This window comes from Lissotriton helveticus, chromosome 2_1 (genome assembly GCF_964261635.1).
Source record: "Lissotriton helveticus chromosome 2_1, aLisHel1.1, whole genome shotgun sequence".
In the NCBI taxonomy this organism is placed as follows: Eukaryota; Metazoa; Chordata; class Amphibia; order Caudata; family Salamandridae; genus Lissotriton; species Lissotriton helveticus.
The window spans coordinates 1,562,742,382-1,562,758,567 of record NC_136059.1 but is presented as its reverse complement, the minus strand read 5'-3'; the positions used below and the strand labels follow the sequence as shown (position 1 = coordinate 1,562,758,567).

Below are 16,186 nucleotides of genomic sequence, written 5' to 3'. Positions count from 1 at the left end.
CTCTTTTGCAGAACGCCTTCCCTTCCCTGCCACCACTGTTGTCTCCCCCGTCGTGGGAGGCCCGCTGGCTTGACTCCTGGGGGCAAAATGTGTACGCCTCCACCATTGCAGCTCTGCTGGCTCTTAACACTTTGTGTATTTTAGCTGGGCCACTTCTTGCTTGTGGCGGAGTCCCTTATGTCTGTCGCTTCTCAGGAGGGTGCCTGTGTGGATCTGCGGCACCATGTGTTGGATGGCCGGGAGCTGGCGGCGTATATTCTTCGCTCCGCTCTGGACATCTCGGGGGTGCTTGGTCGTGCCATGGCTTCGTCGGTTGCACTTCGTCGATTCGCCTGGCTCCGAGACAGTGTGTTCCAAGAGAATGTTCGAGAATGGCTGGTGAACCTCCCTTTCGATGGCACTCTTCTGTTCCACTCCCTTGCGGACTCGATCATTCAGAGGTTCTTGGCGAGGCTTCGACCTCTTCCTCCTCCTTCTCCCCCTCAGTGACCTGTGAGTTGATCTGATTTTCGGGAGGTGTTCTGTTGGGGCGGGTCGCCCCAATTGTGTGATCTGTGTCTTACTGTGCATTCGAGCACTATGGCAGGACAGTCCTCCTTGCCACTTCTTCCAGTGGACACACCTTCAGTTCTGCCTGTCCTCCCTTTGGTTGGGCTGATTCTAGAGTTCCGTTTCCTTCTTGGGACGCAGTATGTCCTGCAGGATGTTGGGCGGTTCTTCCTCGGTGACCTTTGGTTACCCTGCCTGCTTCCGTCTGCCCTACTGTTGAGGGCGCCGCTCTGTCTGGCCTGTTGCCTTCTGGCTGTGTTAGGCTTGGCTGCCCTCTTCACTGGGAGTGTTCCCAGTGCCGGGGCTTGCCTTTCCTCTACCTCTTCTCCTTGGAGTCTCTAGGTTGTTCTTCTTCCTAGGTGCTCTTCTTCCTTCTTTGGGCCTAGGGGCTTCTGGGGAGGTTATTGATACCTTGAATGGGTGTGGGGAGCTCTGGCCTCCTTTCGCTTTGCCCTCATTTCTCCTGCTGATGGACAGCGGGCTGCCTCTCTTCTTGTCTTCCCGCATCCCCTCTGGGGTTAGTGGCTTCTGCATGCAGGGGTTCCCTTGCCTTGACAGGGCTGTTTGCCTGTCCGTTGGCCTCGTCCTCTGTGGGACCCCTTATTAATTCCAGGTTGATGGGGTCTTCTCGCAGACCCTCCTTCCCTTTGGGTATGGCTAGGGTATCTATTCTAAGTTAAGGAATCCACGGCTAGTAGTCTCGATCAGATGTACGAGTTACTTACCTTCGGTAACTATGTATCTGGTAGAGTCGATTTTAGCCGCAGATTCCTTCACAGCTCGCCCTTCCTCCCCTTTCTGCGAGGCCCTTTGGCTTGGTCTTATGCATTTGCTTCCCTGTGGGTGGCTATGGCTTCAGTGAGTGCAATTTGTTGCTCTTTCTGACGGGATGATTCGTCCTGTTTGTTTTCTTCTTCCCTTTTTGGCGCATTGGAGGATAGGTTATAGGTACTTCTGTGCCCTTGTGCTCTAGTTGCCCCGGGTTGGGGCCTACCTTCTACCCCCGACCCTCTTCCCCTTTCATTTCTAGCGCTTCTGGCCCCTTTGCTATCTCTAGGTTGGTGTGTTTTGGTGGGGACTCTGCCCCTGTTCCTTATGGGGGTTGTCATGTTCTGTGATGGGGCTTTAGTGGAGTCTTGTCCTGCCTTTTGTCCCAGACTAGTTCCCCTTCATTGTTGATTGGTTGCGGTTGTAGTCCTGCTGCATGTTCTCATGATGCTTCTTCATATACTTTTTGTTGGGGGGGGGGCTTTTTCCGTACTGGTGGGGTTGCTGTTCAGGGCTGTGCTCTGTTCTTTCTTTCCCTGCCTTTGGGTGCTGCAGTGTCTGGCACTACTCCTTATGGTATTGTTCCTTACCATCCTCTTTTTCTAATGTTCTGCTCTTTCGCACACTGTTCCTATACTCAGTCTTGCCTGTTGGCTCCGCGTTGTGGCGCGGAAAAGTTCTCAGAAGAAAACTGACGTAGGCGCGCCGGGGTGGGACTTATGTGACCTCGCTGATGTCACATACGCGGATAACGCCAGGGCGGAGTCGCGTGATGGCGTCACCCCGGCGCGCACGGATGCTGTGGCAAAAAAAAAATCTGGATTCTGTCTCACGCCTGGGGATGGTTCTATTCTACGTTAAGGAATCTGCGGCTAGAATCGTCTCTACCAGATACATCGTTACCGAAGGTAAGTAACTTGTACTTTTCTGCCAACATTCAGGTACGTTGTAGGAACTGGGGTTTCTGGTTGTCAGAGTATGCACCCTGTACAAGCAGGAGCCAGCACTCTAGACAGGGCAAGCTAGATATATATATATATATATATATATATATATATATATATATATATATATATATATATATATATATATATATATATATATATATATATATATATATATATATATATATATATATATATATATATATATATATATATATATATATATATATATATATATATATATATATATATATATATATATTTATTTATACTAAAAGATAAATTGCTCACCCTCTGGCATAGAGCAGCCATGCTTATTTAAAGTGGCAGTGTGTAAAGTATTTGTGCAACACACGCACAAAAATGTAATATATTTTTTAAGTAAAATAACACCAAAACAACATAAATACTATACGTTTAACTGGAGTTATGAATTTTAAAATATTAAATCAAAATATAGTGCTTAACCATTAAGTGCCAACCAGGGACATTGCAGAAACTACAAATGCTGCACAATGTCTAGGCTCGACGACTTTTGGGTATCCCTAAATACCAATCAATTTCTCAAGGCTGGTCAACACTGCATTGATAAAAGGATCATGCTAAATCGCTGTGCTTTGCTTTCAGAGCATTGCATTGGTACACAGTTTTGCATGGTAAACTACTTGTAGTGATCCCCAGAACAAAAAGAGCCGGGGGGGGGTGGTGGTAGTTGCAGGAACAGCTAAACTATGGAACTCGCTTCCTATCACATTATTAAAATAGTCCCAACTAATGGTCCTTTAGGAAAGCATTAAAAACCTAGCATTTCAGAGTATGATGCAGCTATTGTATCTTTCTGTATCCCACCATACAGCAGCGCCAAGAAGCCTATGGTAATTGAGCCCTTTATATAAAATCAAATCAGATTTTAACCTACCCCTGACTCCTGGTGCGATTTCATCCTCTTCCCAATACACAAAAAAGAACACCACTCTCCCCTTTTTTTAATCCGGGTTCGGGCTGCCGCCTCCACTGCTGATAACATCACATCACTTGCGTATTTGAACATAACAGCACTTCCGTATTTGGCAAATCATGCGACTGGGAGGAAACAGTTGCTCGTGTTCTCCTGTTTTATTGATGACAGCGCAGACTTTGACAGGGTGGATCAAGCGACGCTGTGGGAAAAAACTGCTGGTATGAGGGACCTAATCCCTACTTTTACAGGCAATGTCCCAATATCAGGGGACTTTAGTTATTATAAAAATGGGCCACTTTACAGCCACTGCTAAAATTCCAATTAACGGCCTCAAAAGGGGGTGTAGTGGTGCCTCTCCTCTTTAACCTTTACACAGCTTATCTTGGTAACGCTCTAGAAGGCGCCAACCTAATTGCACCTAGGTTGGGATCATCAGGACTCCCTATCCTGCAGTATGAAGATGACATTGTCTGTATTAGGGGTAGTTGGCCATTGGGGGTGAGGGTCCCCATTTGGGCACAAGTGTATCCGATGTTTATTTGATATAATTTGCCTAAGGCAATTTTCTCAGCATGTCTTAACTGTAGCTGTGTAGTTCGGCAGCAGTGTGCTTATTAGATGTGAGGGCGTTAAGTGACCATGAGTGGTGTTTATCCGCTAGAGATATTGGTACCAAAGGTATAAGTAACTTTTTCATTCCACATATAAAAACAGACAACTAATTTATTATAGATGCAACTGCACAGAGAAACAACAAAATGTAATTACTCTTTTAAAAACAAACAATCCTTATGTAAAGCTATGTGGCTCCTAAGTAGAGGATATGTTCTCATGTACTGCTATACGTTTTGAGTGGGATTGTCACTATAGCTTTACCTGTTAAAATACTAATTTCACCTTTACCTTGGCATTACTTCTCTGTGTGTGTGTGTGTGTGTAATTTGTCATCAGTTATCAGCTGACCTGCCTTGAATTACTTTATAGGTTATAGGGAGCAACATCCTCACTCTCTTCACTATATATTTGTCCTTAATTTTGCAACACCTTCATTGTTCCTAATTTTGTTGTGACCTACGTTGAAGACTTTGTCAATTTACTTTACAGGCTCAGTACAATGTGACCACAACCAAGCTGTTAAATCCTGACCTTTTGCTCAATGAAATAACAAAGATCCTTCCAGAGAAACAAGTGGATTATGTGCAGAAGGGGTAAGTATGAAACACCGGATAGCTTTTAAATTTCTTTTCTTAGTAGTCCTAATGGTTTGATTATTTGGGTGGGTGACTGCCCCTACCTCATGGAAGCATCACAACCCATGTCAGGATGAACGCACAAAGGCACTAAATTAACCGGAGCTAAAAATCCTGATAGCTATTGCACAGAGCAGACCGACCAAAGTGTAAAGTATTAATGCAGTATCAAACCAGTAATAAAGTCAAAATGGAAAACAATAAAAATCCTAAATCAAATTAGAAAAATAGACAAATGTAATAAACAGGATGTCACCAAAATGACACAAATCAAAAAAGCTGTACCAACGAGATTCATTTTTAAAGATTTTAGGGAAAATAGCACCAATCCGCTCCAATGATAGTCTACATATTTGGACAGATTAGATATACGTCACTGTTGTGACAGAGTAACCCGTCTGCCAAGATCTAAATTAGTCCCTTATTCTTTAAGTCCCAACCAAAGACATACACTTCTAAGGCCCGCAGAACCTCAGGGGAGGCAGTTAGAAACTCACAAGTCCAGGTCTAGTGATCTCTGGTCAGCTGAGTACTTCTAGAAAAAGGTCTCTTGCAGCTCGTGATGTCCTTGTAAGCCACACAAGAGGTTGGCCAACTGACCTGTGAGTTCGTCTTCGTCCTGAGTACAAGGAGGAACAGATATAGACCTTAGCTGCTCATCTCGGGTCAGAGACCGCAGGTCCAGTCATCTTCTGTTCTTCTGCAGGTCCCGTAATGGGGTCCCTGGAGGTGCTCCATGTATGCCTTCCACTAGCAAGTGGGTGGGAATTAATATGTGCATGCCCTAACCAATGGGTTAAAAGTTCCCAGGCCTTACTTTTGAAGTAGCTCCTGTTTGCGACCATGCCCACAATGTAATGCCTGGGTGAATTCCAGATTGCAAAGTTTTAAAGCCTCACTTACTTTGTGGTAATCCTAGTGCCATCCCAAATCGAACACTAAAATCCAGTTTGAGGCAGGCACAGTACTCGCAAACCCAGAGACAGAATTCTGGTAGGACAAAAGCAGGGTACTTCAGCAATCAGACAGGGTATCCATAAGAATTGTCTTGGCATCCTGTTCTCTCCCTTTCAAGTATACCCAAGTGTTACATGTTGCTCAACAGACCCGTTGATCATGATTTGACACTGAAGTGTTACAGAGGCTTATTGCAATTAGACTTCTCACAGTTCAAGCAGGTAAAGGAAAACTTTCTAAAAGTTACTTTTACTTGATATTAAAAATTATTACACCATTGAATTAGAATGTTAACTATTAAATTGTATTTTCATTATTTTTCTAGCTGGTTCCATTCCAGAGATACGGTATTGGTATTTGAATTTGAATTCTGGTTTTCTGCATCAGACAGTTAGGTTTGCTTCATTATAAATAATTTTTTGGGCCTTGTCACTATAGGGGTATGGTAATATTAATTTTCTACACGTCCCACTTTAAATGCCATGCACTGTGCCTTGTGGGCTACATAGGAGTGACTTGGTAATATTTAAAATGAAGGTTTGTACCTGTCAGAAAGGATGTTAACAGGTTGCTGTGCAGCAGTCAGGCTTCAAATTGGGGCCGAAGCCATGTTTGCCTTTTGACACCAGAGAATGGCACAATAACCCCAACATTCCACAAATGGCATGTAACTGCTGGACCTTGGGTGCACTTTTTACACCATGAACTAGGTACTTATAGGCAAGTTAAATATACCACTTGGTAATAAGCCAATTCAACTAGTTTTGAAAGTGGAGCATAGTCACTTAACTACTGGTTAGCAGGGGTAAAATGCCCAGAGTTCTTAAGCCAACAGACAAAATAAGGTCCAGATAAGGTGAAACATCTGTGGTGAACATGCAGAAAAAGCGGATTTATTTTAATTAACTAAAAGCCTGGGTCCATATTTGTTTTAATGCATGCTTTGGAGTGGGTGGCAGACCATCACAAAGGTGATTTAAACATTTCCTTTCATTAAGTGGAGCTACAATTATTTGTAATGCTACTATTAAGTGGTTTTAATTGAGTCTCTGCTTTACCTCCTTGGACCAGGGTCAACTAATAAGATTTAAACCATAAAGTATGTGGCAATGAAGGAACACATTATGCAGTAGCATTTAATAAATTATGAAACACAAAAAGTAAATTATGCACTCTATTTAGTTGTAGTGTGTGCCCCTTTTGTGCTTTTTTGCAGCACAGATTGATACAAAGAATCCCAAATGCTGCGCAAAATCCAAAGGATTCTTCATTATGAAAAGTATACACATTCTCCAGGTCCTATTGAAAATATTAGTAACAAACACATTTTGCATGGAAGTTCAGGAACACTATTTAAGAAACCTATTTCTTCTTGCTCCAAAACTAAGATATTGTGTGTTCAAGACTTGTGCTGATATAGGCTTGTTTTCTGTTGCCTACCGCGTTTTGACTTCTCAACAAAAAGCAAGCCTACACATACACAATTCTTGTGATAGAAGTGCATCTATTATTCTGCTTCCCCCAATTGTGTTTTAGAAATATTCTTCCGTTATGGGCAGCAGTCGCTGTTCGTTTAAAATAAAATAAAAGGCATTAGTAAATGCATTAGGTTTCGCCTATGTGATTAATATAATAAGCTTTTTTGTTGTAAATGTAGCTTGCCGAGTAGTTGTACAATATAAGTTACAAAAAGTCTGTTAAAGTGTTATCACATGTACAAAAAGGCAATATATTGTGCTGTTATAAGTGGTAGTATAAAGTGGTAGTATAAAGTGGGGAGATTAGGTAAATGGTGGAGGACAAAGATTAAAAAAAAATAGCCTGTACCTGATAAGTAGACTTGAAAGTGGTGAAGCTATAGAGTGAATAGGTAAAGGGTGGATAAAACCCAGAGAACTCCAGCGCAAGCGCTGTTTTGCAAATCCAAAAAAACAAGATTATAAAACTAGACAAAAAAAAAGTGGCGTTTGATTATTGTCCTTGTTAAGATAAACAAATGAATATTAACTTTACATTTTTCAAATGAGCATTTGAGTGGTTGTGTAAAAGTGAAAGAAACGCACATAGTGAGATTATTGTTTTATTGAGTTGGGCAAGTTCTTTTTTTTTTTTTCTTTTCATTTATTGGTATTACAGATTTCCCTTACAAAGTTTTTTTATTTTGCACTGCACTTTTTTTTCATTCGTGCAAAAAATGTAAACCTGAGAAATAAATTGAAACAATAATGAGCATATAGTTAATATTTGCACTTGCATTGGCATTGTTACTTATGGTTTACACAGTACACCGTAACACTTTCAATGATTGTGCTATTTACTTATAAGTTTGTATGTTGTAACAATACTGTATTTTTTTTCAAGGCATTTGTTATAATAAGTCCTGGTGCCGCTGCAACATTGAGATCCTGACCCTAGTGCCTGCTAGATAACTGCACTTTGCCTGTTTTAAGATTGTGCAGTTGGTGCGGTTGGTGTTCTTTGTATTATGGAACAACGAAAATACAGGAGACTGTTTAAATTACTTTGGACAGCTCAAATAATTTTTAGCAATTAAGCTAAATTAGACAGTTTTCGCCTGTTTTAGGAATGTGCAGTTCTTTATGTTAAAAGTATGCAAATAATTATGAATGCTTTTTACATCCACGGAAAGATGAACAACAAAATTCTCACTATTGGAGAAATAAATTCTGCTTCGGTTTACAGAGTATCGCTGAATAACCACGTTACTTATTCATACGGCCAACAGAAAATACAGTAAACGATATAACATGTTTTGGTGCTAGAACAATACCATCTGCACAGTACAGGCCACTCCTAAAGAAAATCAGTTTTACCCACCTACCTGCTTGCTAAGCTAAATCCTTGTTGCAAAGGTGGAGAACTCGCACCTAAGAAAAAAAAAAAGTATTTTAAAATAATAGATAACTTTTTGAAAAAAGAATAGCAACACAAATCCCACACTCACCAATAATGCATGTTCACAAAGACTAGCTTTGATGCCATGTGACAACGCCCAGCAGCTCGAATTTTCGAATTCACTGCTCTTGAAGCTATGCAGTCTCACTACCCGGCCAGTAGAAGGAACAGGCTTCAATCACAAAACTGGAGTAATACTTTCAGAGCAAGTACATGACCGTGTTTAAAATCCAAGACTCTGCTGCAGTTGTCCGACGCTGTAATGGTATACAGAAACTGTCCCAATGGGTAAAGGAGGTTAAAACATCCCTTCAGAGCACCAGATAGCATGCTCATGTAAAGCACTGCAATCACTTTACTCTGGTTAAAACAACCTAATACACCAACAACAAACACATGACACAAGAAAAGAAAATTGTATTAACGACAAACACATGACACAGAAATAAATTATACTTTATCAAAACAATGTGTTAAAGAATGTGAAAATGAGTTGAAGGTTCCACCCACTAAAGCAGAGTTAAACCAGCACATTGTATAGGTGTGCAGCCAGAAGAAGATTAGTATCCATAAACAGTAAACGCTGTGCAGCTGCAGCGTGAGATAAAAAGTTCTAAAACATTTGGGCCCGGTACCACTGCACTAGCTGCACCATTTAAATAAATATGCTAGTGCCTGCAAGATAACTGAACTTGTGACTGCCTGCTTAGTTGTATAGCAATAATCAGTGTTTGGTGGGTTCCTTGGTGTAACTGCACCATTGAAAGCATGTGTCTGCAAGTTAACTGCACTTGTGTCTGCCCCTTTATTAGTTAAATATAGCAATAGTTGTTGTTTAGAGGAGTTCTGACAACGTTTGGGCCCTGTACCACTGCACCAGCTGCACCATTCAAATCAAGCCCTCTTTAACTGTAAGGTAACTGCCATTGTGACTGCCTGGTGAAATCTAGCGATATTACGTGTTTAACGGGAAAGATAACAGTATGCAGCATTAACCAAAAGAAAAAAGGTTCGAACCATACACGCGGATAGGAAGGAGTAGTTGGGCCACGAGAAACTAATAAGATGCACAGAAGGGAGAACAAACTACAGCCAATAGAAACGGAGGAAGTAAACTGGCAAGCATAGGGACTAATAAAAAGTGAAGTCCCTTTTAAGATATATTAAAAACAATAGATTTCGCAAGTACTGTGCAGGTGAAACCTAAAAATGCATGGGAACTGTGATCAAAAGTGCAGTGGCGGGCCGGGTCAGTTAGTGTCAGGAAAAACGGAAATCATGCTTTTCAGGAGGCTGTTACTGGGTGGTCTCCTAGTTGGTGGCCAGAAGAACTGGGTACAGCTCCCACTCCAAAGACAGTTGTTAAAAATCTTTGGGTCTTAATAAATAATGACCTTAATCTAGAAGACCACGTAGCAAATACTAAAAAATCTTGCTTTTACGCACTGAGCCTGCTTCGTAAGATCTTTCATTTTCTCCCAATCAGTACTCGCAAAACACTAATCCATGCTCTAGTTCCTAGTCGCTTGGATTATGGATACGCTTTGCTGATTTCGGCTAGGGACTCTGACTTACATAGTTTACAGGTAGTGCAAAAGACTGCGGCACGTCTGATGACTAGTGCCCCCAGGCGTTCCCCATCTCTTCCTTTATTACACAACTTACATTGGCTTCTGATTCGGAAGAGAATTTATTTTAAAGTGTTTTGCCTTGTGTTCAAAGGCCTCAATCAGATGGCCCCAATCCATTGGACAGAAAAACTTATTAAATAAACTCCTTCTCGGACACTTCATTCTGAGGGTGAAGGTCTACTTGTGGTGCCTCGAATTAAACTAGCTAGACTTGGAGGAAAATCTTTTTCATATAATATATAGCCCCCTTGCTATGGAATCAATTACCCCTGGACCTTCGCCTGAATGACAATTACTTGACAATCAGAAAAAAGCTTAAGACCCATCTCTTCTAATTTCATCTTCCTCCCTATGTTGTACTGCTCTTGTCCTTAGTGCGGAGATGCCGCATTCGATTCAGGCGTTTTATAAATGCATAAAATAAATAAATAAATAACATATTTCTGTAACTACTCTGTTGGTCTTTCGCCTTCAAGTAACTGCATATAAAATAAAGCCCACCATAAATAAATAAAAAAATCAAGTTAAACTATTCCATGGGATATGTACTATTTTACGTTATGAAACTTCTGTTGGATAATTGATTACTGCTTAGTGTGTGTATGTAAACACAGAGCCACAGAATTGTATTCTCGCAGTGGAATAGAGACATGTGCATTTTTTGGATTGAGGTCCCAGTCTGTAACAAAGTACTGTGAATATGTATAGCAGTATTGTAAACGTGCCTTGCACACAGGGTAAGATAGACTGGCACAAAATATAGCTTTAAGATTTAAAATGTGCTTCCAAAATATTGATTTCATAAATGCGCAGACTCCACCTAATACAAACATTTTTTTTGTATATAACTGTCTGTTAAAAGCACATACGCCACAGCTCAGCTGCTAATACCCTTACAATACCTGTCAAAGAGAATAGATCTTAGTAGTCTTAAGCTTCAAGTGAACTCCATCAATTATAAGCAATACCAGCTTCCAGGTCGCCTTTGCATTCGCAGGTTGACCAGAGCACACATTATATTTCTTTCAGGCAACAGGCTCCCTGGCAAGAAAGCTTGTTTCTTGTTTAGCTGTCTATCTCTCTCCCTCTGCTTCCCAGCACAGGAGACTCCTGTGCTCTTTCACATTCAATGGGTCATCTCAACTAGGGTGGGCGAAATTTGCGTAATCGTGCTACGCAAAGCTCCGCGAAATGTTAAAAAATCTCCGCAAGCACGCAAAAAGCTCTGCAAACACGCGGAATTGCTTGTACCACCCGTTCACGGTGCTTTTTTCAAGGTTTGCGAATGCCGTTTGCGTGCTTGGGGAGAAATATCTCGCGAACTCGCATTTTGAAAGCGCGAACAAGTAAAAAATTCTGCGAAGCTGCAGATCGCGGAAATTTGAGCAATGCCGCGTTCTCCGCGGAACGCGAAAATACCCAAATTCCGCGAGCGGAACAGAATTTACCGCCCTGGCCTTATGTCAACTGTCAGAATTAACCGTCCTGAGGCGGTTGACTTATTCGTAAAAAATTAGGAAACTGCTTTCCTTAAAGTATGGGCAAGTTGTGCCATAAAGATTCTAGTGGCTCTATCTTTAGACCTTCCCTTGGTCCACAATTGGGTCTTTAAGAAGCACATTGAGAGAGCATGCGGGACAACACTGCGCATGTAGTTCGTGTCATAGGAGGCCCAGTGAGATTCAAGATGGTAGACCTTCAAAAAAGTGAAGCAAAATGTATGTCTTTACTGTACTCTGTCACCTCTTGAAAAGCACTGCTCTGAGAAGTGTCTCATGTAACATGAAATTGCACGAATAATTAAACAAAACATTTTTGTAACAAATAAGGAATCTTTTATTTCCACAGTCATTGGGTTACGTTTAAATATAGCAGTTTTTCCATAACCTAAAAGGCCGTCAACAGGACATTAATACCGTCTGGGCAACAGTTTCATCTCATTGGTATCAGTTTAACTCGGGAATCCGCAATATAACAGTGAACAGTTATCCTTTCCAAAGCGCCTGACCATTTGCTGCACCAGGTCTTCAGTTTTTGTTTTAGAATCCTTGATTCTGTTGTGCTCTAAACTATTTTTTGTTGTAATGTAGTAGATGTGTAATCTGTTGCAAGTGCAGGTAATTCACTACTGGCCACAAACTCGCACAAAAACAGTGCCCCTGGTTATTTATTACTGACCAGTTGGCTAAAAATCCCTCTTTCTGATTCGCTAAGTCAAATGCACTTAAAGAATTTCATCAAATCGCTCCCAGTGGGTTCGAGCATCCAGTTCTTGCATCGATGTGGTTGTCTGAAGCTTTTCTTTCTCTGGAGTCCGACATTCCAAGAGGAACCCGGCCTTTGCACCCTATCAATTTAAGGGCCCGGGGCTCTTTTCCTTGACAGTCTGGGCAGATTAAGGGACAACTTGTTATTGAAAGAAAAAAATGTTTGATGTATGGTTTTTGCCTGGGTCTTCCAATAAACTTTAATCATACATTTCATAGCACCTTCTAATTTATTTTTTTAGAACGTTCGCAGTTTTCGGAATGTTGGGGTGTGCATAATTTCTCCACGGGAATTCGACCGTGCCCAATTAATATACAGCCCTGATTTTCAGCATTGCTTAAAGCGTAGCAGACGCATCTTACAAATGCAGTCCTTTGTTAGCGCGTTTTATGATATTGTGAGAGGGATTACCATTACTACTCTCGCCCTTAAGTAGTTTGAGCACGCCTGCCGAATGAACGTGTATTTACTTCCTAGCCAGCATGTAGTGACAGATTACCCAATCGACTTCATTCATGGCTTTTTCCGTTTTCTTTGTCCAGCTACAAACTGAAGTGCCGCACGCAGTCCGACTTTGGCAAGGTGACGCTGCAGTTTGAACTCGAAGTGTGCCAGTTGAGCAAGCCCGAAGTCGTTGGTATCCGGAGACAGCGGCTTAAGGGGGATGCCTGGGTCTACAAAAGATTGGTGGAAGACATATTATCCAGTTGCAATGTGTAACGACGTCACATATATTCTGTAGCATAATTTCGGCCTTAGTGGACACATTTTACGGTTTCTTTCAGTTCAGTGTACACTAACAACTCACTGACCTGTTTAAATGGGCCCGTTCTAAGGACCATTTTTTATTTTTAATAATATTGTTCATAGTTGTAATATATATATATATATATGTGTCTGTCACTCGTTCTGTACCATAGCTGTGTGTTGTCTGCCAATTTTACATGTTCGTTCAGTGTTGTACAGATGTAAACTGATTTTTTTATTTGTGTCAAGTTAAAAGAAAAGATGGTAATAAAAGATAATTTTAAATGTGATGATTTGTCAGTAAAAGGATAGTTGAAATAAAGTGCTCACTAATTTTCAAACTTAAAGTGCTTTGGTTTGTGTCACCGAGTACCTGAATTTGTTTTTACAGTGTTTGCATAAATGAAGACCAATTTCAATGAAGTCACTGTGTGAGTTTGCAAAAAGGGTGAACGTACATTTGCCTAGTTATGTTCCCATCTGCGTCTGAAGTAAGATTTATTGAGTCCGTTAACCGAAGCCACAGCTGTAGTTCCCCAGAGTTAAACTATATGCTCGATATGGTGAATAAAAAATAGAATTCCTTCCAATAAATGTGTTCTTTTAAGTCCACAAAGATTGGCTTCAATTGTGAGCTGAATTGAATTGCAGCAAAGCTGAAAATGGACCAGGCCAGCAGTCGCTGCTCCTCAAGGACTTTCCTTACTGATCGTGCAGAGCTGTTGCCAGGGCATGATTCTATAACGTAGTGATGCAGGTCTACACATGCCAGTTTTTTTTCCCATTTGAACCGTGTTCTAATATTCCACAAGAACACAATCCATCTCCAAAGAAAAGGCCATGTGGATTCTTTTGAAACCACTCTTCCATCTTTAAAAATCTATCCGTTTTTAAGCAGGATATTAAGTAAAATATACCAGTGGCGCTAAATAAAACTTGAAAGACTGCAATGGCTCCTTGTCACTGTTCGAATCAGTTTCAAAGTGGTTTGTAAGCTCTCTGCATTTTACTTCAGTAAACATGGCTGTTTCTAAACTTGTCGCCAGTGCCACCTTCACACTGAGCACCTACCTAGTCAGGACATCAGAAACTCGCAACGCACATACTGACAGACTATATCTGCATTTCGACCAATAATCTGAAGTAACATCTTTGCTCCTCAGGTTTGGTAGTTGGTGGTGAAATTCAGGAAGGGTATCAAAACCTACCTTTCACAATTTTAATGCCCCATCTACTTTATTGTTTATTTCCCCTACCTTAGCCACTTTCCACATTTCAGCTCCCTTTTGTATTTGTAATCAATTATTTCCCCAGTTTACATTGTAAAAATGCCTATGTATGTGTATGTCTGTATTTCCCCATGCTGATCATGGATTTTGTTATTATGTGTAGACCTTCCTTGCCCTTTGCAGGAATTTAAAACATCATTGGTAAATCAAAAGGGCTGGCACTGCCACCACCCTTTTGGCTTTCTCAGTGCTAGTTTTGTCATGGTGTTTGCAAAACTGTATTGTTGAGTAAGCCTTGTAAAATAAAAATAAAAAATTGGTTGAGAGCAAAAATATTTTTGTGATAGATACTTCGAACAGTGTATTCCTCACCTTTAGAATATTCGGCAGGCGTTAGACTGGATCCAGAAGTTTTCACAACAGTGCTTCTGCATGCCACTAGGTGGTATTGTGTGGCTCTGCATTGGCCGTGTTAATCCCCTGAAGTGACGGACCAGAGCTGCATATAAGCATCACTCCCCCGCACCAACATCAGTTCACAGCTCCTTTTTAGGTCTCGCTTAAGGCATTGCTTTAGCAATGCTTGTTGGTGAGATATTATGTAGGGGCTTTAAAAAATGCACCCAAAGGCTTGTCTAGGCGGACTGCCTACAGTGCATGTGTCAGAGCGCGTGCACATCGCACACCGTTTGTCAGCCTGTGAGCCTCTCTCCGCACTCATGCTGGTTTACACTTCAAAGGATTCCGCTCCCCCGCCCCCCTCCACCTCCACGCAATGCCAAAGCTTGTTGTTTACAAGCAACACCCCAGCTGCTTTGCCACCCCCTCCCTTCCTGCTGGCATTTCCCCCTCCCTTCTCGCCCAGTCCTTGTTTCCCGTCACACCACCTTGCCTAGGCCAGACCGTTTGTTCCTATTGGCGAGTCTGTTACCTCGTGAAGCGCATGTTTTTGCGTGTTTTGGGCGAGGACATCACTTAACTGCACTGTATTAATCAATTGAGCCTGTACTTTTTTTCGGTTACCGACGCTTTTATTTATTGCGCTTCATTAATTTATGAAGCCTTTACTTGTGTTTGCTAGTTGCCGGTATTTTACCCTTTTTTCTAACTGGCTCCTTATTGTTACTTCGTGGTAACAAATTTATTAGTAGACGCTCTTTGTACATCCTTCATCAGCGCTTCAAGGACACTTTATTCAAAAACTGTCCTTTCTCATTATTAAATTTACTTACTTCGGGGGCGTGGCTAACCGAGCAGCGAGATGGCCGCTCTGTGAGCGAGCTCCGCCGGCTGCACGCTAATAAATCCTTTTTAATCCTTCACAGCGTTACCGAGGGGACCGGTTTTGCTGACGGATGAGCTGCGCTTGACCTGGGGATCGATCGACTGGATCCTCGACAGTATCGGGCATCTGGGAGGCGAGATCTGGTGGTGGTGTTTCGCGCCGGCCCGGGCGCCCGCGCCTGCCCTCGGCTGTGGAGCCTGCGGCGGCGGTGCCTACCCACTAGACCCCGGGGATCACTGGGCCGTCGCTGATCGGCTGCGCAGTGATTGCATCGGCGCCCTCTCCCTCTGGCCGATCGCCGCCGACATTCGCTTTCACCAAGCCTTCACGACCCACGATCGGGAGCAGTGCACACTGAGATCCGAGGTACCGGCCCTGGAGGAGGAGGGGGCTGTGACTGAGCTTGAGGCCGCCATTTTGTTGCTGTCGCTATATTTAGCGCTGCTATCCCGGGGTATGTTACGGATGTCCATGAGGCCCGCTCCTGCTTTGTGATCCCCTGGAGCCCCGGAGCCAGCCGTCCCAGCAGCGAGAGAAGGTTCTTTCCCGGGGGCGGGCGGTCCGAGCCCGAGCACCGGAGCGGGCCGGTGCCCTCAACTTGCTTCCTTCGGGGTCGGCCCCCGATCTGCCCAATCGCCGGACGCTGCCGGTTGAGCCTGAGGTCAGCACTGAGTGGCGCTG

At 42.4% G+C, this 16,186-nt stretch overlaps 1 protein-coding gene across 1 annotated transcript in view; it reads left to right on the top strand.

The window, feature by feature from the left end:
* Positions 1–13,338, top strand: part of MELK (maternal embryonic leucine zipper kinase) — a 281,942-nt gene extending 268,604 nt beyond the window's left edge. The window contains exons 17-18 of the mRNA XM_078676533.1: positions 4,327–4,430; positions 12,787–13,338. Of these exons, the coding sequence (XP_078532659.1) occupies positions 4,327–4,430; positions 12,787–12,964 (282 nt within the window). The 3' untranslated portion in view covers positions 12,965–13,338. The remainder of the gene's footprint in view (positions 1–4,326; positions 4,431–12,786) is intronic.
* The last annotated feature ends 2,848 nt before the right edge of the window (positions 13,339–16,186 follow it).